Source organism: Bubalus kerabau, chromosome 10, assembly GCF_029407905.1.
Source record: "Bubalus kerabau isolate K-KA32 ecotype Philippines breed swamp buffalo chromosome 10, PCC_UOA_SB_1v2, whole genome shotgun sequence".
Taxonomy (NCBI): Eukaryota; Metazoa; Chordata; class Mammalia; order Artiodactyla; family Bovidae; genus Bubalus; species Bubalus kerabau.
In genome coordinates this window covers 93,812,594-93,838,959 of record NC_073633.1, presented here as the reverse complement: position 1 = coordinate 93,838,959, position 26,366 = coordinate 93,812,594, and the positions used below count along the sequence as shown (strand labels likewise).

Below are 26,366 nucleotides of genomic sequence, written 5' to 3'. Positions count from 1 at the left end.
CTCTGGGCACCTAACCCTGGCACCCACCACCTCCTTGGCTGGCAAGGGAAGACCCTAGGGTAGGGCAGAGGAGAGTTGGGGGCTTGCAGCCGCAAGAGGGTGAAGGAGGTTAGAACTAGCCAAGAGAGAAGAACCGAGAGAGGGCAGCTGCTCTGCAGCAAGGACTGTCCTTCAGGAAGGATCCACCCCCAGGGCTGAGCTGGGGACACTCATGCTGCGGCAGCAGGGGCGCCCCCGTGGTGGGAGGAGGCGCTTTGTGAGGGCACAGGCTGAGATGAAGGACTGGACACAGAGGAAGGAGCCTCTCCAGGGATGCTGTCCAGGGCAGCGTCATGCATGTGTGTGTGAGTGTGTATTTGGGGGGGTGGGTACTTGGCAATTCAGTCCTTGTCCATCATCCAGCCAGTTACCCAGCAGCAGGGCCTGGACTGCAGGAGGAGCCTTGGGGATTGAAAGGTCTCACCTGCCAGGTGGGTGGCACCTAGAAGCAGGTATTTTTCTAGACTAATGGGTGAGTAAGTGACCAAAGGGGGACTGGCACCCAGGCCTGTGTGGGGCCAATCTTGTGGCCTTGCCCTCTGCCACCTCCGGCACCTGGGCTCCTCCCCCCACCTTGACTATGACCTTCGTTCTCCCCCCCAGACCATCCTTCTCGCTCTGAGAGCTTGGAACCACCGGCAAGCCAGGTGAGGGAGAGAGGGAAGGTCAGGAACGGGGCCCCGGAGGCGCGGCGGCCCAGTGGTCCAGGCATGTTGCAGCCTCCTCGCTGGATCTCGGTGTCCTCACGTCGCCCCTGCCACTCTCACCTCACTCAATGGTTCCGGGGACCAAAGCGAAGGAGGCATGAGAAAAGCAGAGCATCCTGCTCTAGTGTTTTGATTGTTTGACACATTCTGCACCCTGGAGTGTCAGGCAGCGCACCAGAGGGTGCAGCCCCTGCCTGGAGGTGGCAAAGCTCAAGGGTTGAGAGCATGGGCGCTCCAGCCTTATCACCTGCCTGCAAACCTGCTCTGCCAACCCCCTGTGTCAGTCAGTCAGTCAGTTCAGTTGCTCAGTCGTGTCCAACTCTTTGCGACCCCACGGACTGCAACACGCCAGGCCTCCCTGTCCATCAGCAACTCCCGGAGTTTACTCAAACTCATGTCCATTGAGTCGGTGATGCCACCCAACCATCTCATCCTCTGTCATCCCCTTCTCCTCCTGCCCTCAATCTTTCCCAGCATCAGGGTCTTTTCCAATGAGTCAGTTCTTTGCATCAGATGGCCAAAATATTGGAGTTTCAGCTTCAGCATCAGTCCTTCCAATGAACACCCAGGACTGATCTCCTTTAGGATGGACTTGTTGGATCTCCTTGCAGTCCAAGGGACTCTCAAGAGTCTTTTCAACACCACAGTTCAAAAGCCCCCTGTGTAACCCCGAGCAAGTTACTTCACTTCTCTGATCCTCGGCTGCCTCCTCTGGGAAGCGAGGATGATGCTAGGGCCTGGTGTGTGTCAGTGCCTACAGGGTGCCCGGGAGCAGTGGCCCCGTGCAGAATGACAGTGTGGGTTCTCTAAGCGCTTCAAGGTGGCAACAGCAGGGCGATAAGCCTGGCGCAGGTACGCAGGTCACACAGCCTGAAGCCAGCCCTGGTGCTTGGAGGGCGTGCTCCGAGGTCTCCACGGTGGGGCCAGGGTGGGCTGGGTTAGAACAGCACATGCCAGGGAGGAGGGTGACATCCAGCCCTGTCCCTCTGCCCATGGTCCTCTGGCCGTTGACTGCTGGGACCCCAGCACCTCCGGGAAGCTGGAGTGACTGTGTGCAGCCTGGCTCTGGAGGGGCGCACCTGGGCCTCAGAAGCAGATGGTTAGAGGAGGCGGGATGCTGGGCTACACCTGACAACTGGGTTTCATTATCTGGAACAAGTTCCCGACCCCGGAGAGGAGGTATGAGAGGAGAAGGGCAGGGGGCCTGTGAGGGAGGCTCAAGCAAGGCAGTAAGGGTTTGTGAGGGGAGGCTGTTGTGTTAACTGGAAACACGTGGGTCAGGGCTGTCCTGCCAAGCCTGGGAGGGTATGCATGGGCCTGTGTGTATGTGATAGAGGGGCAATGGATGGTGGGGCTATAACTTGGTATATATCTGTGTATCTCATGTTTATCAGGGTAATGGCACCATCCCCCAAAAGAATGGAATTGTGTATTTGTACACATGGGAAGCTCCACATTTGAGCATAACAGATGTGGGAGGTGGCCCCGTGGGACAGAGCAGGTCTTCTTACACAGGCTGGAGCCTCAGCAATTGTTTGAGAATGTCCTGGAGGTCCACGCACTGCCTGGTAATCCTGCCTCAGTGGTAGGGTGGCGGATGTGCACTTCAGACCAAATAAGATGTAAAGAGCTAACTGTGATGGCTAGAGGGGTACTGCCCTCTCTCTCTCTCTCTTTGAGAACTATCTATCACCTCCCTCGGTGACATTCACCACACGCTTGCCGTGTGCTAGGCACCATGCTAACCCAGCCATCCTACAGATAGGGACGGCCAGCCATTTCCCTAATTTACAGGGGGAGCAATTCAGGGAGATTAAGTAACCTGCCCAAGGTCACACAGTAAGTGTACAAGTTGGGGTTTGAAGCCAGGCAATGTGGCCTCCAGCCTGCACTCGTTACCCCCACATTTGGGGACCAGACAAGAAGATGAAGGTGGAGGTGCTCTGCATGCCGAGGTGGTTGCCCTTGAGGGGTTATTGGCCTCAGCGTCTGCACAGGCACCTCTGCACTGATGCCTGGGCATTGAGATCCCGCAGAACTGCAGGTGAACGCAAGTGTAACCTTTGGTGCAACCTGCGAGATCTTATGTAAATCCCTCGCCCTCTCTGAGCCTCCATAGCCCCATCGTTAACACAGAGATAGTCACACTCACCCTTCAGTGTTGCTGGCAGTCATCCACAGCAGTGATTTACTGAGCGCCTGCAGGGTGCCAGGCACCGTACTGAGCACAAGATACATGTGAGCAAAGCAGACAGACATTTCTTTCTGCCCGGGGCTGACACTCACTAGCTGGAGTAAGTGTCAGGAGGTATGTAAAGGACCTGGCCGGGGCCTGGTATGGAAGACGTGCTCAGATGATGCTCGGGTGCTCTGCCCACCTCCCCACGGGCCTCACTTCCTGTTGTCTGAGGGCTTTTGCCAGCACTGGGGCCTGCTCTGAGCTGTTCATGGCAAGCCGGACGTGGCTGGAGTGCAAATCCTCTCCCCCACCCAGCCTCCCTCAACCAGTGACTGACGGGTAACTGGGGCTCCCAGTGGGACGCACGCTAGTGGTCCACTGTGGTCACTGGCTTCATGGGGCATTTTTTATTAGCTGCCTCCCTTCCTTGACTCACTCTCAGACTCACCACTTGGTCTCCAGGGATTACCTTCCAAGGGAACCACTTGCCCTTGAAGCTTTGTCTCAGGGTCGGCTTCTCAGGGAACCCAGACTAAGGCCAGATAGCCCCCTCCACCCTGAGGGGTTCCCCAGGGGCTGATACAGGGCAGGAGGCTCCCAGAGAGGAAGGGAGGGTGCATGGCTGTGAAGCTGAACCAGGGCTTCCTATGGGCTCTGCTCATCATCTGGCCCGAGGGGGCAACAGGGCAGGGAGGGCTGGGAATGGATACTTTGAACGCCCGCTGGGTACCAGCTCTGTCCCGTCGCTGATTCCATTTACAGATGAGGACGCTCACTAAGGTTACACACCTGCTAGGGTCCCACAAGTCAGAAACCAGGCCACCACTGGGATTCAGACCTGGCATCCTCTAGAGCAGGGTTTCTTAACTAATAGCACTGTTGACTGGAAAAATCCTTGATTTCCTTGCTGTGAAAGGGCTTCTCCGGTGGCTCGGTGGTAAAGAATCCGCCTGCAATGCAGGAGACACAGGAGAGGCGGCTTTGATCTCTGGGTCAGGAAACTCTCCTGGAGGAGGAAATGGCAACCCAGATGCACTGTAAGATCTCTAGCTTCTACCCACTGGATGCCAGCAGCACTCCCTCCTGTGATAACTATTAATATCGCTGCCAAATGGCAAAACACGGCGCTTATGCCCACCAGGCTGGGCCATCTAAATCAGCTGGAAAGGCTGCAGATCCTGAACTCCTGTTCCCCCAAGTCTCCCTTCTCTGTGCTCAGAGGCTGCAGACAGGATGACTACACAAAGTCACAGGGACAGGTAGGAATTACGGGTGGGAACTGCTAGGAAGCCATCATCTGGGGAAGCTCCAGGCCTCCAGGACTGGCCGGTGAAGGTGTTAGGTTGTTGCCCTACTCCTCTGTCCATCCTCTACTCATCCACCCTGGCTATCTGGACCAGAACACTTTCACTCCGAATTTCGAGTGCCGGTTGAGACAGGCCCAGGGCTGCCCTGGGACCAGGTGTTTAGGGCAGGAGCCTTGGAACCAGGCATCTGGGGACCACAGAGGGAGGTGGTCAAAGGGGAGAGATGCGAGAAATCAGACTGATTCAGCCCCTGATTTGTGCAGTAGACTCTCAGCGCTCTCACCTGTAGGGCTGGAGCATGATGATTAAGAGTGTGGACTCTAGGCCCAAGCTGTCTGGTTCAAATCCTGGTTCTCCCTCTAAATGTCTGTGTCACTCCAGGCAAGTTACTTGCCCTTTCGGTGTCTTAGTTTTCATTATCAAAATGGAGATGACAGCTAGCACTGACATCTGAGGGTTTTTGGGAGGATAAAGCAAGCAATTAAGTGTTTGGAATAGTGCTGGGCACACAGTGGATGCTGTGGAAGTGTTTGATAAGTAAAATTCTGACAGTCCTTCCAGGCAGGAATTATTGTCCTCATTTTGTTGATGGGAAATCACCAGATTGAATGAGCTGATAAGAAGAACTGACTCTCCAGATCCATGTTTTCCAGCGCCACCACACTGCCCAGCTAGGAAGTAGAAGGTGGGGTCAAAGCTGTGGCCTGGGTAAAGCAGGGTCCAGAGGCTCCCGGCCCCTGAGGCTCATGGGACAGAGCTGGACAGGCTTGTTCTGCCTTGGTGTAGGGACCTGGGCAGTGGGCCTGAAGCCTGGAGGTAGGCGCTGAGCTCCCGGTGTCCCAGTCTGAGCAGAGAAGGCCAGAAAAAGAGCCAGAGACATCCGGGATCTGCTTTCACTCACTACTTGCGTTGCAGCAAGGACAGTCCCAGTGTGGACCTCATGACACTGGCCAGCGGAGGGAATTGACTGGCAGACAAACGGACACACCCACGGCCTGGAAATTCGGGCCCCAGGTGGGCAGGCAAAGGAAGCTATAGCTGTGGTTAGGGATGCCAGGGAATACAGACCCTACATGGATGGCTTGGGAAGGCCAGGTGGCAGGGGGGCGTCGGAGGGGAAGGGTCCAGGGCCGCTGCCCACAGCTGCGTCAAGGCTTTCTGAGCCCCCTGCCCTGACCTGGGAGGGCCAGAGTGTCTATTCTCTGACGAGGGCCCTGGGGGATTCTGAGGCTGCAAACTGGACTTTGGAATTTCTGCCTAAAACACCTCCCTTCCCCTCGTTTCTTCCATCTGTGAAAGAGGAGGTGGGATTGTGCCTCTTCCGTGTGTAGAAACCTGATTTGACCCCTCCTCCTCATGCCTCACGTTGGCATCATTTCACCTGAGCGCTTTGGGGGCATCGTCCACCCTCTGAGGTGTCAGAGCAGACGTAGCTTTCTGTAATTAATTTATTATTTGGCCGTGCTGCTCAGGCTGTTCCTTGCAATCGTGGGTTTAGTTGACCCACGGCCTGTGGGATCTCAGCTCCCCAACTAGGGGTCAAACCCGCGTCCCCTGCACTGGAAGGCAGATTCTTTACCACTGGACCACCAGGGAAGTCCCCAAACAGACACGTTTGGGTGCGTGGTCACAAGTGAGTATGTGACCTGGTCTGGCCCCAAACCTCCTGCCTCCCCCCTGCTCCCCACCCCCTCCCAGCCTTTCCCAGGTCCACATGGGCCTTGACCTCAGCCTCCCCAGATCCCAGCTCTCCCAGAGAAGAGGAGGAGACCCCTCTGCTCTCCAGGGCCCACCTCCAGGCAGGGTCACGTCAACACAGATGTCGGACGCTCCCTGAATCAGCACCCCTGGTCCTAGACAAGACACCCTCACCCGGGACCCTGAAGGATGCTCCCTTGCTGCTGGAGCTGCAGAAATTGCCAGGATTGACCAATACAGATTTGAGTGCCCTGAACCCCAACATCCAGGTGAGGGCTACAAGGGCGGCCATGACCCAGCGGATTCCTGGAGAAAAGTTGGGCTCAACAGCTCAGCTCCGAGGTCAGGCATCTTATCCTGACCTCATCTCATCCTCATCTATTCCGTGGAGGACCGGGGTCCTGTGTGGGTCAGACAAGGTGACTCTTATGCCCCACCTGTGGAGTAGGAGGAGTCGGGCTTCCCCACTTCTTAGCTGCAGACCATCGCATGGCTCTCACAGCCTCTATCGCCTAGATGTTATTGTTCAGTCGCTCAGCTGTGTCCGACTCTTTGCAACCCCATGAGCTGCAGTATGCCAGGCTTCCCTGTCCTCCACTATCTCCTCGAGTTTGCTCAGATTCATTTCCATTGAGTTGGTGATGTTATCTAATCATGTCTAGTTAGACCATAGCAAGGGGCAAACAGCACCAATCTGACAGGGCTATCATGAGGACTGAATGAGCAGAGAATGTTTCTTGAGCAGCAGGCGGTTCCTGGAATATGGGCAGAGGTCAAGTAGAAAGCCCTGAAGGTCTGATCTTCCCTGGCCAGGCCCACTCCTTACTACAGGCCCCTGAAGAAGAATAGGGTAGATCGCCCACCAGAGGGGCTTTATGGGAGAGAACACTGGAGAGGTTGGTGGAATTCCAGCTTACAGTCTTCACTGTCAGCCCTGAATCCCTAAAGATAATTCCTGCATTTTGTGTACATCTACAGCTTACAAAACACTTTCACTGAAAGAAAAAAGACCACAAAAATATGAAACACATAACATTCTAAAGTTGTTTAAAAGTACGCATGTGTGTATCTGTATATCTAAACTTGGAGTGTTAATTACCAAAATGTTACCTGTCAAAAATGGAATATGGGTGATTTCCCTTTTCTTTGTATTTTGTTGGTTCCCCCACCCAATTTTGTCCTTTGACCTCATGTTACTTCATAATAGCCCCAAAATGATGTTTTTAAAGTTCACTTTCACATAAATGATTTCATGTTATTTATTTTCTGTCCACAAAGTGGTGAACAAGAGCCCTTCCCCGGGCTTCTGGGGGGTTTGTTGTCACTTGGTCTCATTTTCTGGCCCTACAGTGAGGAAGTGGAAGTTCAGGGCTGTTGGTGGCCCCAGCAGCTGGGCAGAATTCAAACCCAGCTTCTCATAAATGAGTGGATCTCCAACCTGGCACATGTTAGAACTACCACATCTGGTTCCATCTCACACTTGTTAAATCTGTCTGGGTTGAGATTAGGGGGTCAGGAATCTCCCTCAAATTCTGATGCAAGGCCAGGGCTTAGGCTGTGACCCCAGCTGCCCCAGGGAGACCAAGAAGGTTGACCAGAAGAACGGGCTGGTTTAGAGAAAGGGTTGGACCTCTCCCCCTGACCCTAGGCCTATCATCTTCCTTCTCTTTGGAGTCTGGCTCTGAGGCCTCCCTCCATGGCTGGGTGTGTCTGTCCCTCTGCAGGTGACCATCGAGTGGTAGTGGATCCCCAGGATGAGCTGGAGGTGGACCTGATGGCTGAGCCCAACAATCGCTGGTCTGAGGGTGCCCCCTGCTGGCTGCCTGCTGAGGAACTCTTCTGGCCTCTCTCCTGGGGCTACTCAGAGGGTGAGGAAGAGAGGCCCCGTCTCAAGGGCAGAGCCTCAGGGGAAGAGCAGGAGGAGGAAGAGGAGGACGACCCCCCAGAGTACAGTGAGCGTGAGGACCAGGAGGACAGTGAGGAACACGGTAGAGATGATCAGGAGCCGGGCTTCAGTAGGGCCGCAGGAGGCTGGGAGCAGGGCCCACTGTCTCCCAGAGACTGGGCCTTTGAGGAGCCTGATCGCTACGGTGAGTACCCCCATCTTGACCTCCCTGGCTGCTGCCCCTGGAGGTCCTGAGCGGAAATAAGGGTGACAGCTTCCTGGGCAGGGGCAGTTGTGGAAGTCTGGAGCTTAGGCCCTGTACCAACACCATCATCAGCTCAATAGTAACACCCAAGGCTTGCAAAGGCTTTTATTTTTTAAACATTTGACTCTACAATAGCCCTGAGATCCCTTAAGCAAAACAGGCATTTGTTAATAATATTTATTTACATCTATCAGTTTTCCAACAAATTAAGAAATATTATAAATCCCACCACTCACAACTGACCTCAGACTGTGTGAGTCTGAATCCTGGGTCTGCTACTTACCAGCTGAGTGACCTTGGGCAAGTTACTTAACCTCCCTGGGCCTCGCTTCCTTCCTCTACAAAATGGAGATGGGCACCACCCTTACTACTTGGAACTAAGTGTAGAGAGTGGTGAGTTAATGCTTTTAAAGTCTAAGTACATAGTAAACAAGGTATTGGCGATGATTATTTTAGAAAGCAAGATGACAACACAGACTGTTCAGAAAAGATCACCTGAAACCTGGCCCCACCTCCGCCCCCCGCCACCATGACAGGCATTTTTATTTTTTCGTGTTGCAGTTCCGGTTTTCCCTGGGTAAGAATGTTGCACGCAGTGTTACAGCTGTACTTTCCAGAGCCCTAGCGATGCATCATTGGTTCAGACTAAGTCATAGCAGGCTTTCCCTGTTTTACCAGAGTCACGTAAGCTAACAGGCAGAATTTTCATGATTGTCAACATTTCTTCTATCGATTTTTCTTAATCACTTGGTGCCAGCCTGTTCAGACCTGCCTGGGAAGTGAGGAGAGGGCCAGGCATGTGTGTTGAGTACTTCAGGGGTTCCAGTGAGAGCCCTGGTGCATTTCGGGTCCCTCAGAGCAGGACTGGGTCACTAACGTGGGGAGCAGGGACATTCTTTAATACCCCGAGTGCTAGGAAAGCATCATCAACTATGGTTTTGATTGACATAAAAGTGTAGCTTAAAGATGTAGGCAGACTTTTCCAGGGTCCCCCCAGCAGCGATCAGGTGGCCTCCAGATAGCTTTGCTCTGTGTTGCTATGTGGGCACAGAGGGGGTGACTGGGGTTTGTGACACCTCCTGCATTTGCCCAGGTGTTCACTGCACAGGGGTGCCCAGCTGAACAGGTGAGTGGGGCTGAAATTCGACCCCTGCTTCATCCACTAGGGGAGTCCTGGCCCCAGGGCTGCGTCCTCCAGAGGAAGGGGATGCCTTTTGCTAATTCACACCAGGGCACTTCATGGGCTCTGCCCACTCACACCTGGCTCCCTGCCTTGACCCAGACTATGAGCTTCAGGAGGAGTGGAGCCCCTGGTCTCCCTGCAGCGGGAGCTGTGGCAGTGGCCAGCGGAGGACTCAGCCCTGCGGCTACACCTGCATTGCCTCCAAGTCCCGCGCCTGCGACCTGCACCCGTCCTAGTGAGATGAGCCCCAGTGCCTGCAGAGGGAGTGGCCTGCACTGTCTGAGCCTTGTACAGGGTGGACTCGGGAGAGGGGAGCCAGGAAGCTCACAAACGTGGTGGTCCTGCCACGTCCCAGGCGGCTGTGGGCACCATGAACCTAGGGAAGGCTGGCGCCCACCGGGGGCACAGACATGCCCTGTGGCACCACCAGCCTGGCCTCCTCTCTTCCCCAAGGCGCCGAGGACAAGGACCCCTTGGGCTTCCCCAGTGAGAGGTGGCAGCCCCTGGCGATGCTATGGACACGCTCAGCCCAGGTCAGTGTGGGGGGCTAGCCCTGTCCTCTGGGGGTCTGGAGGAGAACCTCTCTCAGAAGGGTGGAACCTCACTGCACTGGCAGGAATAGTGCCTCCTGGATGCAGAGCACATCTTTCAGCTGGAAGGTTAGCCTCCCCAGCAAGGGGACCGTAGCACTTCTGAGCAACCCCCTTGCCAGGCCCACTGGCCTTTCCCAGTCTGATATTCCTGCTGAGAAAGTCTTGAGGGGAGCCACAGAGCTTGGGAGATCATCCAGTGGAACAGAACAGGACAGGGACCTTGTGGCTTGCCCTCCCTGGTCACTCTTGGATGCTCCTGGAAGCTCTGTCTGGGGAGTAGGTGCTGTCAAAACTGGTCGGGGTCCAGAGCTCCAGGACCGCTCCTTTTCAGCAGTGAGGAGCAGGCCACGCTTTCACCAGCACACTCCCCATCTGTGTCCCTGGCGCTCACCTGCACCCCCAAGGAGGTAGGCAGCTGCCAGCAGCCTCCTTGCAGTTGACTCCTGTGCTCCATGCTGCAGAAGCTCGCTGAGCCAGGAAAGTGCACCCAGCCCTGTGGCGGGCAGGAGATTCCCAGAAGACTTAAGTCCGGTCCCAGCCTTCAAGGGGCTCGGGTCTTAGAGGGAAAGACGCACAGGACCAACTTAGGCCCAGCACTGCCAAGCGGGCCCTAACGGTCTGGAGCAAAGAGGAAGGAGCAGTTTGTTCTGTGTGGTCAGAGAAGCCACATTTCCCAACAGAGGGAGAGAGGAGGAGGGCAGCATAGACAGAGGGGCCGCTGGGGGCCCAGAAGGATAGAGTGAGCCTGAGAAGGGTAAGGTTAAGAGCAGGAATGGGCCAGTGAGAGTGGTTAAAACAGGGAAATATTTTCTTACCGGGAGACTGAAACAGCTGTCCCTGCCCCCTACCACCCCAGCTCCTTCCCCAAGATCCCAGGATCTTTCCCACCACCCCGCATCTAAAAGGACAAAGGGTAGCTCATCAGGGCTTGCTGGCCCCCTCCTCTAGCCCCTTGGCCGTTGTCCATGTGGTCATGGCATGTTGCTTCAGCTTGCCTGCGTGGTGATATGTGGTCTCTCCCGACCGTGTTGGCCAGGTCGTTCTGCCCCCAGCTCGGGTGTGAGTACCTCCCCGCCTACCCGTTAAGATGCCTCCAAGCCACACCTTTGTACTGGCCCTTGCGTAACCCCCACCCCACCCAGGGGCTGACCGGTCCCTTGTTCCCCCGCCACCTCCCCTGCCCTCTGCAAATGTGGACAGCTGTGAGAAGTGGCTGGACTGCAAGAGTGACTTCCTGGCCAAGTACCTGAAGCCAGGCGCTGCGGGCCCTGCCCAGCTGCCCATGAGCGTACGTGTTGGAGGCCGTGTCCAGCGCCGTGAGCCTGTGGGAGGAACATCAAGGCCGCAGCTTCCGCTGGAGGGATGCCAGCGGCCCGCGCGAGCGCCTGGACGTGTACCGGTCCACAGTCCCTTCTGCCTGCGTTCTCTGCAGCAGGCCGGCAGCCCAGCACTGCTGCTACGACGTGAGCAGCCGGCTGCTGACCCGGGGCAAGGATGCCGGCGTGCCTGACTTGGTCAGCACCGACGTCTCGCCCGAGCTTCACTTCAAGGTGGACACGCTGCCCTGGATCCCGTGTAAGGCGGACTGCACCCGCTACCACGCGGTGCGGCCCGCCAACAATGGCCGAGCCTGCGCGGACAACCCTCCCGAGGAGGAGTACCTGGCCCAGTTGCAGGAAGCCAAGGAGTACTAACGAGAGGCTGCCGCGCTGGACAACGTTTCCTCGCAAGACCCCCGCCTTCGCCCCACCTCTGCCCAGACCTGGTGAGGCCAGCCTGGAGCCTCGAGCCCTCTGCCTGGGAACCTGGGGCGGGCAGGTCAGCACGGTGTGGGGTCGGCTTAAAAGGTGTGTAAGGGGCCCAGGGTGAGGAGCTCCGCCCCCTCCAGGGGCCCGGGGCGGGCCGCAGGGGCTGCCGGGAAATGCGTTGTCTGTGGAGAAACTCCCGACACGCCTGATGCGAGGCGCTGTCCCAGCCTGGCCACCCATTTTTCTCCCTCGGCATGGGAGCAGGGGTGAGCCGGGGTCTCCACACGCAGGGGTGATTCCCGGAACCTGCGTTAAGTCCCCCAAAAGCCCCAGCCCCGAGGGCCAGCCCTGCCATCCCCGCGGCCCGCCGCCGACGCCGCCCTCGGGCCAGCTGCCTTCCTCGGCTCTGAGCGGTGGCACGTGGCCGTCTTGCCCACCCCTGCTGGGAGGGTGGTCATCAGCCCTCCCACGAAGCTGCTTCCCATGGAGGTTCCAGTGGAGACCACCTCAGTCTAGGGCCGAAGGTCCGCGGTGGAGACATAAGTGGATAGGCTGAGGCAGCCAAGACGAGGCAGGATATCCGGGTGGGGCAGGGATCGACCAGTTCTAGGGGCTTTCTTTGTCCAGCTCACCTCTGTTCTATCCAACTCTTAGGAATATTGTGGGGCTGGGAGATCACACCACCCTGACTGAGCACAGGGTCAGGCTTGGGGAGGACTCGGAACCAATGCAGGATGGGTCAGGTGCAGGGTGAGCTGGTAGATCAGTTCTCCGGGTGTGTAGGTGCGTGTGTAAGTGTGTGTTAGGGGACAGCCCTGGTGTGTCTGTGTCTGTGTGTTAGGGGACAGCCCTGGTTTTACAGTGGGGGTGTAAACATACCCACTGTGGCCCACTTCAAGCTCCCAAGGTGATGTCGCTGAATGCACTGAGCTCAGACCTGGGAAGAGACGTGTATGATCAGCTCTGCTAGCACCTTCTGCCTCTTCCCTGCCTCCCCTCACCTTCACCTCCTTCTCCCCTCTGCAGCCATTCTTCCTTGCCTTCTGTGGGTTGAAATGCTGATGTTCCAGTTGTCTCTGTTCACAAAAGCCTCTAAAAGGCTGGTCACTTTAGTTCTAACCCTTAGACAGCTGCCCTGAAGCTCTCTGGGAACTTCAGCAACAAAGCACTTTATTTTGTAATTCTGTCTGATAAAGAATTTGAGTTCCCAGGGGAGCAGAGAAATGTAGGGAGCCCTTGCTGACCTCTTAAGCCAAGCTTGCCTGGGCTGTGTTTGTAATTACCTAACCCAGCTGGGCTTCCCAGGTGGCTCTAGGGTAAAGAACCCGCCTGCCAATGCAGGTAAACATGGGAGATGAGGGTTCAATCCCTGGGTCAGGAAGACCCTCTGGAGGAGGGTATGGCAACTCACTCCAGTATTCTTGACTGGAGAATCCCATGGACAGAGGAGCCTGGCGGGCTACAGTCCATGGGGTCGCAGAGTCAGACATGACTGACGTGACTTAACACACATACAACCCAGCTGGGCAGACAGAGATCCGGGGTGCAGAGCTTACATGGGTTAGGTTATCTTTCCTCAGACTCATAAAGGGTTACCTGAGAGGCAAGGAAGAGCTAGCAGGACCTCAGGGGCACATTCAGAGTCCTTTGGTCAGAGAGAGAAATTATATTGACACCAGAGGAAGTGGCCCTACTTCCCCAAGGAACTTGCTGCAAGGGGATCTGATGCAGAGTTGTCCCAAGGACTACCCCTAAAAGATGGCCAAGGTGGACCTGTACCCTGCCTTAGTTGGTACCCTTACCATACACTCCACTGTCACTCCAAGCATTTGGGGAAGTCACATCAGGAAGCCAAATGAGACAAGGTCTGTTCAGAGCCGCTACCTGGAGAAGCTCAGAGAGGCAGATGTTTCCAGTTACCATCACACCTAAAGGTAAGTGTGTTAGTCTGGTCTGGGATCACAATCTAACAACGCTGGTGCAACTAGAATATTACAGGATCAAAGAGGGCGGCATCTCAGGTCCCTAGATGGGAACCAGGTTCCCTTTCCTGTCTCTTGAACGGGGAATTCAATAGGATTAGCACTAGGGGAGCCTACGATTAGCACAGGAATGTTTTAATTATGTTTTAGCAGAAACTTAAAAAAAAAGATACACCAGAGTCTGTTTTCACAGGAAACGAATTTTCCTCCTTTCTAATATAATTTACCTTGACACTTAAATACACTATCTAAATTTAATCTATACCTAATGCTGATCCCATACAAAAAAGATCTTCACAACCCAGATAATCATGATGGTGTGATCACCTAGAACCAGACATCCTGGAATGCGAAGTCAAGTGGGCCTTAGGAAGCATCACTACAAACAAAGCTAGTGGAGATGATGGAATTCCAGTTGAGCTGTTTCAAATCCTGGAAGATGATGCTGTGCAAGTGCTGCACTCAATCTTCCAGCAAATTTGGAAAACTCAGCAGTGGCCACAGGACTGGAAAACGTCAGTTTTCATTCCAATCCCAAAGAAAGGCAATGCCAAAGAATGCTCTACCGCACAGTTGCACTTACCTCACATGCTAGTAAAGTAATGCTCAAAATTCTCCAAGCCAGGCTTCAACAATACGTGAACCACGAACTTCCAGATGTTCAAGCTGGATTTAGACAAGGCAAAGGAACCAGAGATCAAATTGCCAACATCCGCTGGATCATCGAAAAAGCAAGAAAGTTCCGGAAAAACATCTATTTCTGCTTGATTGACTATGCCAAAGCCTTTGACTGTGTGGATCACAATAAACTGTGGAAAATTCTTCAAGAGATGGGAATACCAGACCACCTGATCTGCCTCTTGAGAAATCTGCATGCAGGTCAGGAAGCAACAGTTAGAACTGGACATGGAACAACAGACCGGTTGCAAATAGGAAAAGGAGTACGTCAAGGCTGTATTGACAAGGCTGTGGTGACTATTGACAATAGTCACCCTGCTTATTTAACTTATATGCAGAGTACATCATGAGAAATGCTGGGCTGGAGGAAGCACAAGCTGGAATCAAGATTGCCTGGGAGAAATATCAATAACCTTAGATATGCAGATGACACCACCCTTATGGCAGAGAGTGAAGAGGAACTAAAAAGCCTCTTGATGAAAGTGAAAGAGGAGAGTGAAAAAGTTGACTTAAAGCTCAACATTCAGAAAACGAGGATCATGACATCTGGTCCCATCACTTCATGGGAAATAGATGGGGAAACAGTGTCAGACTTTATTTTTTGGGGGCTCCAAAATCACTACAGATGGTGACTGTAGCCATGAAATTAAAAGACTTGCTCCTTGGAAGAAAAGCTATGACTAAACTAGACAGCATATTCAAAAGCAGAGACATTACTTTGACAACAAAGGTCCGTCTAGTCAAGGCTATGATTTTTCCAGTAGTCATGGGATGTGAGAGTTGGACTATAAAAAAAGCTGAGCGCCGAAGAATTGATGCTTTTGAACTATGGTGTTGGAGAAGATTCTTGAGAGTCCCTTGGACTGCAAGGAGATCCAGCAAGTCCATCCTAAAGGAGATCAGTCCTGGGTGTTCATTGGAAGGACTGATGCTGAAGCTTAAACTCCAATACTTTGGCCACCTGATACGAAGAGCTGACTCATTTGACCCTGATGCTGGAAAAGATTGAGGGCAGGAGGAGAAGGGGACAACAGAGGATGAGATGGTTGGTTGGCATCACCGACTCAATGGATACCAGTTTGAGTCGACTCCGGGAGTTGGTGATGGACAGGGAGGCCTGGCATGCTGCAGTCCACGGGGTCGCAAAGAGTCGGAAACGACTGAGCGACTGAACTGAACTGAATGCTGATCCCCCTCCTTGCTAATATAATTTACCTTGGCACTTAAATACACTATCTAAATTTAATCTATACATGCTGCTAAGTCGCTTCAGTCGTGTCTGACTCTGTGCGACCCCAAAGACGGCAGCCCACACCAGGCTCCCCCGTCCCTGGGATTCTCCATGCTTGGCAATTACGCAGCCCCATTTTTAAATCTGTAATCTAAGTGATACTCTAAATTGCTACTATGTCAAGCCACAGATTAGAGAAACTAAAAGGGGGGCTGGAAAGGAGCTTTGAAGGACTGGGGTGTTGATCAGCTATAAAACAGTGTTTATTCAAACTATACAAAGGAGAAAGAGACACTGTCCAGGTGGCTGCAGGCTTAGGGAACACCTGTGTGTGAGGAGAAACAGTTGCAGAGGGGGCACTGACCCTGCTAAAGGGAGGATTTTAGGAGTGGGTGGTGTCAAAGCCGGGAGGGGCCCAGGAAATAAAGAGAGGGCCCTCCCTTGCTGTGGTCCAGTGTAGGCTGTCCTAGCTCACCTGGCTGTTATTCTTGTCTTGGACCCCGGGAGCCATCTGTGACCATACATCCAGCAAGAACACCTCCGCTGTTTCTAACTTAGCTACCTTGGCCACCTGGATGGCTTTGCCCCATTTCCCCCACCCTGGGTTACCTCATAAAGGGTCCTATGCTAGGCAAGACTGGTCACATTGAATTCTAACTAGTGTTTAAAACAACCCATAGTACAAACCTGCCAGATCCTGCTGATGGTCCTGGTCTCTTGGAAGACAGGATGTTTCAGCTCCTTTGTCTCATTATTCACAAAAGGGACTCAGATGTGCTTCCTTGTTTCCTCCATTACAGTTAGATTTTCTTAACATGTTGAAGTGCTCCTCAAAATCCATCCTTGGTATCAATGTCACCTGGGATATTAAAATGTAAGCTCACAGGCTACACCCACACCCAGGATGAGTCACTGGGGTACAGTCCACTCTCCTGCATTTAACAGGTTCCTCTCAGGTAGTACTTTAGTTGAGGTGAACCCTTAGCCTAGGATTTGGAATTTGGCCAGTTAACCAGCTTTCCTGCTTAAAGGAAAACATGGGGGCCTGGGAGCCCAGAAGTCAGCAGGTAAGGGATCTTCCCAACCTAGGGACCAAACCCAGGTCTCCCGCACTGCAGGCGGATTCTCTACCAGCTGAACTACCAGGGAATCCCCAGGTAACGTGCTGCCAGGTGCCAGAGCTTCTCTGTCCATCTCTAATGCTCTCGTGAGTGCTAAGTCGCTTCAGTCGTGCCTGACTCTTCATGACCCTATGGACCAGGCTCCTCTGTCCATGGGATTCTCCAGGCAAGAATACTGGAGTGGGTTGCCATGCCCTTCCCCGGGGGATCTTCCTGACCCAGGGATCAAACCCACGTCTCAGGTCTCCTGCATTGGCAGGTGGGGTCTTGACCACTGTCACCACCTGGGAAGCCCCTAATGCTCTCATAGTTACCTATTACACCCATTTTACAGATGAGGAAATTTGTCCAGTTTGTTAGGTGGTGATATTTACAATTGAAACCCAAGTCCCAAGTTTCTAGCTCTGTCATTCTGCTTTTTAGGCTCTGATACCTAACCAAATGCTGTCAGTGAGACGGAAGTGGTAAAAATTGTAACAGCATCAGTACTGGGGATGTGAATGTTGCTGAGCTCTCACATGACAAGCTACTTTGCCTGGTGCTTTTTTACTAAGGCACTTGTAAACTTGCTTCAGATTTTTCCTAGGTATTCTGGAATTGGTAATTTTCCAGCCAGGTGTGAAAGTGGTGCTTCTTTGTTACCAGTCTCTGTGTTAGAAGGGGGTCCGTTGGTGTTTTTTTTTTTTTTGCCACACCACATAGCACGTGGTATCTTTAGTTCCCTGACTAGGGAATGAACCTGTACCCCCTGCATTGGAAATGCTGAGTCTTAACCACTGGACCACCAGGGCAGTTCCACAGAGTTCTTGATTTGATACAAGCTAGAGTCCAGATACTTTATTTTTTATAAAAGTACTTTTCGGACCCCCCAGGCAGCAGACATAATGCCCAATTAGACGAAGATTGCTTCAGTCCAGCACTTGAGTATTTCAAGCCAGGGGGTGGGGGGATCTTGGGGGTTCTAAATTATCCAGACCAGTACTGACTTTCTGCTTTAATTACATTTTGACCAGCTCATATTGGTAGGCTTAGCCTGCAGGGATCCATGCCACTTAATAAAACAGGCAAGTTTAGATGAAGGAAAGCGCTGTAGCTGCAGGGGATGGTGTCTGGATCAGAAGATGCTGACTCACCCCGGGGTGGACCCAGGCAGGGCTGGTCCAGGAAATGCCCCTCCCTGTGCAGGTAGCTGGGCTTCACAGGTGGTGCTAGTGGTAAAGAACCTGCCTGCCATTGCAGGAGACATGAGACGCAGGTTCGATCTCTGGGTCAGGAAGATACCTTGGGGGAGGGCATGGCGACCCAGTCAAGTATTCTTGCCTGGAGAACCCCCATGGACAGAGGAACCTGGCAGGCTACAGCCCATAAGGTCGCAAAGCTGGGACACGACTAAACACACATGCACGTAGGTAGCTTTTCACTACCTGGAACACGGCAGCCTAGACCCCACTAAGGTCAGTAGCGCTGACCACTTGGTCAGTGGTCAGAAGCTTGTTTAATGGAACCAGGTATTTCAAAATACTCTAACAAGGATTTTCAATTTTTCCTCTTTCTGGGAGTAATAGGCCTGGAATGTCCTACTCCTGGAGGGATGCCTAACATGCTAGAAATGTAGCTGCTGCTTTGTGGGGATGAATGCAATGACAAGGCAGTAGGCAAGTTTGGACTTGAGCATTGGCTCTGCAGTTTCTCTGCTAAATTATCTGTGGTAGGATCTGGGGTATCCATTAAGAAATACAAGGACTAGGTTCTTATAAAATAGAAATGGTGGTAGTATCTATCTCACAGGGCGATTGTGGGGGCTAAGGAAGCTCCTGTAAGGAAACTGCTTAGTGCAGTGTCTGGAACGTAGAAACTGCTCAATAAACAGAACCTCAGTGAACAGAACCCCGGGACCCATGGGGTGGGGAATCTCTGTCTGCATCTCAAACCAGCGCCTGGTGATCATCTTTTTGCAAGAGGGTAAGAGGCCATGGGGAGTGGGAGCCCCAGGATGCCACCTCCACCAGCCATGGAGTTTATTGGTACTGTTTACCACAGAGTACCATCCCCACCCCTGCCAGGCTATGTTTGACTGCCCTTTTTTGCCAGTCTTCATTATGAAAGGACGTGAGCTCAGGAATGCTTGCTGGTGAGAAGCAGGCTCCCTTCATGCCTCTTGATTATGTACATTTAGCCAGAAGAAGACAAAACCCTTTTTTTTTTAAAAATTCAAAACCTTCAGGGGAACTCTAATACCAGCCACGCCATCAACACAGGTTCCAGACATGCATGTTTTTTAAATTACGTTTATTTAGCGTATGTACACATAAAAGAGAAATCACCCTCTGTTCCCACCCAGCAGAAAACATGCACAAACCCAAGGTATACATGAAGGGACAGGGCCCCAGCCCCAAGTTAGTGGTTGGGATGGTGCAATCCTGTGAGTCACAAGCCCCGGTCAGGAGAGGGCTGGACTGAAGTGTTGGGCAGGCTGTACCCCCGCTGCGGGGCCTAAAATAAGCGCGCACCATAGCCAAAGGTCTGTTTGATGCCCTCAAAGTAGTACCGCTGCCAGCCCTGCCTCGTCCTCTCCTCCTCTGGGGCGGGGACGCCTCGGCCTTCCATGCGCAGCTCAGTTTCTCCATTCTTATCGATGAAGGTCAAGGTGATGACGGCAAAGTGCCCTGGGGGAGGCAGAAGGAGGGGGGCTTCAGATCCAGGGTTTCCACAGGGGCCTGAGGAGGGGGAAGGAAGGGGTTCTGGGGGCAACGGCAATGAACAAACATGCTTGCTTACCTTCTGGCCAAGATTTAAACCTCCACTTCATCACAATGTATTTCTCAGGGACCTGAAATAATCAGAGAGGTCAGCCTTTTTGATGTTTGCTTTCTCCCGGAAGAACTAATTTTACCCCACGAAGGAAAAAATTATAGCAAAGTGAGAGAGTCCAATTGTAGCATTCCTTTGAAAAACAAAATGAGCTTTTACTGACCCAAGAGATTAAAGTCTTAAATTTATCTACAGAGCTGGAAAGAAAAAGGCTGGGAGTGGGGAGGGAGGGACACATTATTCTTCTAAGCTGATAAAAGCCATGTCCTGGCTAGCAGGAACTCACCAGATCAGTGAATTCTCCAGAGACATTGCCGTCTACCAAGTGAAACTTGCCACCTTTGTCTGCTTCCAACATAGCTGGAGCGTGGGTGAAGGCCTGAACGAGCTGCAGAACAAAAGGAGGTCGGAAGATGTGCGGCTCTCGGGGGGACCCAGGAGAAACGCCAGCCGACCTGCGTGCCTCAGCTCTCAATTCCAAAGACACTACTCTGCCCAAGAACCAGCTTCAGGTTCTTTTCTGTTCCAGTAGAGACCATGCTTCGACTCAAATAATTCTTTCTAAATCCAGGATACCATTACATTGGATCCATTTACTTTTCTAACATGAATGATTCCAGTTGTTCCCACTTACAGGACCCAAAATTAGTACAAGAAGAAGAAAAAAGGCAAATCCACTTTAATGAGTGGTGGCTTGAATAAACATGTCTTTCCTTTGCCTCTTTGAGAATGAGGAAAACCTCATGGCTCCACTCAGCACTTTTCTGCACAGTGAGAGGATGTCCCCACAACTCTAGTCACCTGGAACGGCAGACGCCAGGAGCTGGAAGGACAGGACTGTACTTACCTCTTGGGTGGTAAAAACTCTATAGAGCTCCTCTGGTGATGTCAGGAAGCTTTCTCTAAGGGTGATCTTACAAGTGGGGATTTTGACACCAACGGGTCTGGCCTGGGTTTTTGAAGGAGCAGACTTAGCCTGTGGAAGTGGCAGTGAAACTGTCAGTATATAGAGCACTGGTGAGACCTCACTTCACGGGGCTGCAGGGACGACTGCCATTCACTCTCACAAACCTTGTCACCTCCAAGGCTAAATTATTCCAGGGGCTCAGAGGACGTTTATGTGCATGGGCATTTCTGTGAGGAGGGGAATTTTCTCAGCACACTCTCAATGCCACTCTGGGTGAAAGAAAAGTGATGCTTATTTAAAAGCCCACTGCCAGAGGACACACTAAATCATTATGTACTTCTGAAGAGTCCTGTGTAATCCTCAAGCAGAATGTCTGTTTAAATAGCTGGAAGCAGCACCCCCAGAATATCCTTCCGAGTGCTGACAAAGGGGCAGGAGGGCTGAAAACCAAGTGCTGAAGCCAAACCAAACAAGTGCCAACTCCAGAAAACAGTTTGTCCTCCCCTCCAGTGGGATGAAATCAGTCAGTTTCCTGTTAGGTGAGGTCAGTGACCTAAGTAACCTCTGATACTTTGATGAGACCTTTAATATCAAAGGATGAAATGTGGATATATTATTTTAGATGCATACAGGGGACCTGCGTTCGTAACCTCCTCACTGGTGTTAAATGCCAAGAGTTGGACTCTGAAGCCCCTGATGACTTGATGGCCTCCATTTGCTCTAGGAGTCTGTCGTAAATGAATAAAAACCAGGTTAAAGATGGGGCAACAGACAACTACATTCTGTGGACCCTGAAAAGCAGCACCTCTGGCTCGGAGGTTAGGGTGGGAGAGAAAGAGCTGAGATACAGACTTAAGGAAGAGGCAGTGTCTCAACTCCCTTTCCAGATAACCTCCCGCCCCACCATGCAGGGATACCGGTTACCTTGCGCTCCTCAGTTTTCAGTGCTGGCGGCCCGGCTGGGTCTACTGACTCTCCATTCATTGTAGGCAAGATCATACCCTGCGTGAACTCTGAAAAGACAAAATCCGGCTCTTGGAAGTTATTTCTTGGGAGCTGAGACTTGGGGCTTCACCGTAGTTCACAAACATGGCTGTCCTAACTCAGGAGGAGGTAATGACAACAGAAGGAGGAGTCTATCCATTTTACGTCTTTCCCTTTGATCCATGCCAGATGGGTACCTGAGTGTATCCTACAGAATGTAGTATGGTCATTGGGATTACTTGAAACCCCTGACTCAATCAGAAGCATCACAACTTGTTAAATGTGTGTGAGGTCTACTGCGGATGGCAGCCGATGACTGCGGCGGCACTTCCAAAGCCTTCAAGAGTGGGGAAGATGCTCGCAGATGCGTATTTAGTCCCCTTCTGCACTCTGCCGTACCTCTGCAGGGCAGCCACAACTATCAGGGCATCAGAGCACTGGTTCCCACCTCTACACTGGCTCCCTCTGATGGTCACCAGCGGTACTCCAACACCCAGACCAGACCACGTGGGCAAAGCTGGAGTTCTGGGGGACAGCTGAGAGGACTACTATTCAAGTAAGCCTAAGAACAGTCCAGGACTGTACTCAATCTGGAGATGCCGGGTCTTTAGATCAGTGAGTCCAACAGAAATACCACCTCAGCCTCAAATGTAACATTATATTTTCTAGTAACCACCCTAAAGTGTTAAAATGGACAGGTGAAATTAATTTTGACCACGTTACCCTAATATATCCATTCTCCCATTTGTGTGTTGTCAGTATCAGATAATTGAAATATTCTTCTTTTTAAAAAAATACCAAGTCTTCAAAATTTATTACATATTTTATACTCAGAGCACATCCCAATTTGGACTGCCACATTTCACGTCCTCAACAGCCAACACATTAGACAACACATCTCTAAATCTTTCCCTTATTCAAACTTTACAGACTGATTTCAAGATGAAATAAGCCTTCTCCGCCCAGATTTCTACTCATTTACTAAAGAAAGAACTGTCAAGCCCCTTAATTAGCATCCAACAGGTGGAAAACTATCTTCTCAAGGCACTTATAACTACTCAAAGGATACCTGTTTTGAGGGTGCTGATGTAAATTCCCATTGCTTCCCTTAGAAGTTTCACCCCTTCTTCCTTCATTAAGGCCACGAGATTTGTGTCAGGCTCATCTTTGGCAAGGCTCACACTAATCTGAATGAAAGATCAGAAGTAGGTGGTAAATAGCTTGAGAGGCACCCACATTGGGAGATACAGGTGCCGAGCAGTCAGATAACCGCTGACATTTGCAAAGGAAATGCATGACAGTTGAGGTATTCGTACAATCCCCATGAGTGTTTCTTCTCAAGGTCTCTCTGCCACCTACTGCCAAGACAAAAGTGGCTAATGGTAAAACTCACACCACTCACTAAAGCAAAGTAATTGAATAAGCATAAACTGCTCGGGAAGCTCCTAATGGCACCACAGACCCAGAAAGTCGTCTGCAGACTGGGGTTCTGAATGCTTAGGCCAAGCCTGGTCTGTAATCTTGAATGACAGATCATTTTTCTCATCTGAGAATAAGAGGATGTAGGAGACTCAGACAGATGAGGAATTAGAAAGCACAAACCTCCACTTCATCCACGCTATTTTCATCAGACAAATTGGGGATCTCCACATGGCCCTTGTACTGCACTCCAGACTTAGAGGTACCTGTCAAAAGTAATGCAGTATTATCAGTCTCCTCCTCTTCAGGCTAAGTCTTCTGCTCTGGACGCGTAACTAGTATTTTGCTTATGCTTCTTTTGGACAACTGAACCCCACCTTCTTTATTCTGAGAAAAGGTGGCTGCCACACTAGAGGCAACCATTGCCCCCCTCCCTGAAATGTCTTTCCTCATCAGATTTCTGGAGACTGTGTTACCAGTGTGAGACTAAGAGCTACGTGAATTCAGCACTAGCCTGAATTCTGCTAAGGAGGACCTAGGTTAATAGCTAATACTGGCAGTTTTGCTAAAATGCTTGTTTTGAAAATACAAATTTGTTCCAATGCTATAGGTATATTAAGTGACAATTTGATTGTAATATGAATTTCATATTTGCTTATATGCACTTTCATCCACAAAGAAACCCAAACAGAGCTAAACAGAGCTGTACAGGAAAACACAAAACACACGTCTCAAACGTTAACCTGACAGTGACCTCAGTTCACCACTCGTGTTAGGAGCCACACCATCCACGACTGGTGTTATAATGCTCCTTCTGATTTCCCGTGACTCTCCTTCCATCACCTCACAATAACCCACGTGCCTCAGTGCCCCGATGCCCACTTTCACAAGCAAACCTCAGGTTTTTGTCAAGGTAAAGCACGATATTTGTCAAATGATTTACGTATTTCTTAGGATTTGATGTGTAAACTGTGCCACCAATTTTTACATTACTAAATTAAAAAAAATATCACTGATGAAGCTTTTGAGCATCCTGTCATGTCCCTAACCCTATCTTCCCTACAAGCTCTGTGTTTTTTGTTGGAAGTTTCTGCATAGTGTGGTGAATTTTAGAAACACGTGTCACCTTATAGCAGAACTGATTGTATTTCAAAGTTAACATGTATTTATCTTTACCTCTCTAGGCCTCAGTTTCTCAATCTATAAAAAGGAGGCTGGGAAAGATGATACCTATGGTTTCTTCCAGACTGCTATGCTTTAATTAAAAATAAAAAAGACAAAAATACATTTTGCCTCTTTGTTACCATTCAGTTGAGAATTTACATGTTTTGCCCCATACATGTACTCTTTTAACTTTACTGTCTTTCCTTCCTGTCAGGACCATCCAAGGATGGCCCCAATTCTATCCTAATATCCTCCAAGCAGCATTACCACAGCACTCGGAAGTATTAGGTTCACACTGGAATTAAAAAAACAAAAGCCAAAAAACTCCCATAGCCTACTTTCAAGTCATCCAAGAGGCAGAAATAGCTAGTCTGAAAAATGTCACATTGTATGCTCCCAAACAGGACAAGGCCCAAAGATTCAGCAGCCCAGTTGCTACATCAGTAGGGACTTGTGAGACCCACAGACAGGACACCCATTTAGTGTCCTGCAGTGGCAGAAAAATTTCAACATTCGATACTGCTTCCTATAGGGCTCTAAAGCAGCACTATCTCCCTCGAAAAAAGTTCATAACCTCTCAAAACCTGTTCTCCCTGGCTCCTGAATAGGTCAATCAAAATGTGATTAACCCCTGTCCTAAAAGCTGAGCACAGACTTACCTGTCCAGTTTAGTTTGACGCTCCACTCATAAAAGAAGATAAGTTTGCCTTTGCGATTGTTAATGGATGCCTCTCCATCAAGCTTACTCACTTCTGTCACCTCGCACTTGCCTTCCTCATTGTGCACACGCACAGCCAGGAACAGTGTTTTCAGCTTATCTGTGGACCAGTTCGAAGCATCCCTCTCTGTCCTGCAAAACAGAAACAGCTATGGACCAACAGCCAAATGAAGGATACACTGCTTGCTCTATGCAAGAGCACCCAAGGCTATAGGAGGCTGGAAAAGAACACAAAACCCTCAGCCCCACTCCACTATGTCCACAAATGTGTTACTCTTTTAGGAAGACCAGGAGTCCTACACTGTCAATAAGGACTACTGCTGTATAGCATGGTTTCAAAGTTAATGGAAAATTCTGCTTTCCTTTCTCAGCATGATGGTGCTGGGGTCAGTACTGAATACTTTAACATGGCGCCCCCGTCTGACCAAATGGAAAACTGTGCGCTTCTGAGGTCAGGAGCACACAAGGGGGCCGCAAAACGCAGCGCTGAGCTAAAAGGCCCAGTTAAGAAGAAACCAATAATCTTGATCCCATTAGCGCAGTGTTTTGACCTATCAAATTCAGGCTGTGTTATAAATTTTGTGGCCTCCAAATGGCCCTGAAAACAATGAATGTCCAGGGTTTTAAAACAAACAAAAATTAAAGTCAACCATTCTATGTTGAGAGGACGCAGGCTGAAATACAAAAACTATCTACCTTCTAACTTTCTAATAAAAGTAAGATGACCTACAACAAAGTAAATCTACAGTTTACGTCCAAAGTTCAGTGGACTCAAAAAGAATAACAAAATATTACTTGCAGAACATTTCATGAAAGAGAGTAGGCTTTTAACAGTGGTTGGATTATAAACTATGATTGCCCGGCAACCAGCGGCAGTCCCTGGAGCGACGATACAAGCAACTTAACAGTTCCGGGTGAGAGGCCACGGCGCCTTGGAGCATCACTCAGCTCTGAGCACTTGCAGAACACGTTCTAAGACCTGGCTTTCTGGAGTGAGGCAGCGATCCCTTATGACTGACTTTTAATTCCAGCCGAAAGTCGAAAAAATAGTAACTCCAACCCTCTCGAGCCTAACACTGCAATCTCTCAATACTATACATGGCAGTTTTGGGTCTCAATGACGCCTCCGGCCACGTGTGAGAAGCATCTCTCCGCTCAGGCTGAATGCAGCAGCCAGGGGGGTTACGTCCTCCTGTGTGAAACCCCCTCGTCTGGGATGCCGTCTTCTACGTCGTCCCCCCACCCCACCCCCGGGCTTCCCCTCCACCCAATGAAACGAAGGTCTGAGGCTGGAGGGGCCCGCGACTTACGGACCCCTGGAGACAGGAAGGACCCACGCCCATCTCCTGGCAGGCAGGGCTGCCTAGACCCCAGCAGTGTTCCGGTCAAGGTTCCAGGGTACCCCCCGGCGCAACCCCCGGCCCGGCCGCAGCGCTCCCGCGGCCTGGCCCGCTGGCCCTCACCAATGCCAGTTGTTGACGTTGGTGGCGTCCGCCCGCTCCTCCACGATCCAGCGTGGGTCGCCCTCACCCCACTTGGCCATCGGCTCTCCTATCGCGCCGCCACCAGCTCCCGAGCAGCCACAGCCACAGCCTCAGGACAGCTTGGTCGCGGCCGCCCGGCAGCGCCTGGAAACTACTAGAAGAAGCTGCAAGATCCTCCTGGCTTGCTTTTCCCTCCACCCCCCCCGCCCCTCCCCGCCTTGACTTCCGGCTCCGCCTCCCTCCCGCCGGGTACGTCGGCTACC

General features: G+C 51.5%; 2 protein-coding genes across 2 annotated transcripts; one reads left to right on the top strand and one right to left on the bottom strand.

Annotated features, from left to right (window-relative positions):
* The first annotated feature begins 507 nt into the window (after window positions 1-507).
* Window positions 508-11,641, top strand: ISM2 (isthmin 2). Its single transcript, XM_055539026.1, is given in 9 exon segments — window positions 508-511; window positions 643-817; window positions 1,507-1,598; window positions 5,931-6,272; window positions 7,655-8,020; window positions 9,363-9,488; window positions 9,702-9,772; window positions 11,007-11,105; window positions 11,107-11,641. Coding segments are annotated over 9 exon segments (1,719 nt in total). The 3' UTR covers window positions 11,551-11,641.
* Window positions 11,642-18,888: 7,247 nt separating this feature from the next.
* AHSA1 (activator of HSP90 ATPase activity 1) lies at window positions 18,889-26,312 on the bottom strand. The gene is made up of 9 exons (XM_055538755.1): window positions 26,083-26,312; window positions 24,561-24,751; window positions 22,921-23,003; window positions 22,388-22,505; window positions 21,259-21,347; window positions 20,275-20,403; window positions 19,714-19,815; window positions 19,395-19,446; window positions 18,889-19,282 (listed from the first exon to the last, which is right to left on the bottom strand). Exons 1-9 carry the CDS (start codon window positions 26,160-26,162, stop codon window positions 19,110-19,112), a joined length of 1,017 nt encoding a protein of 338 aa, XP_055394730.1. The 5' UTR covers window positions 26,163-26,312; the 3' UTR covers window positions 18,889-19,109.
* Window positions 26,313-26,366: the final 54 nt, after the last annotated feature.

Excerpts from the sequence above, each read along its gene's own strand:
- AHSA1 (XM_055538755.1), bottom strand. The coding sequence starts at position 26,162 with ATGGCCAAGTGGGGTGAGGGCGACCCACGCTGGATCGTGGAGGAGCGG. Across the intron at positions 22,506-22,920 it reads ATAGCGTGGATGAAGTGGAG|ATTAGTGTGAGCCTTGCCAA; the intron begins GTTTGTGCTTTC and ends TCTTTCATTCAG. Across the intron at positions 19,816-20,274 it reads GAGTTTTTACCACCCAAGAG|CTCGTTCAGGCCTTCACCCA; the intron begins GTAAGTACAGTC and ends TTTGTTCTGCAG.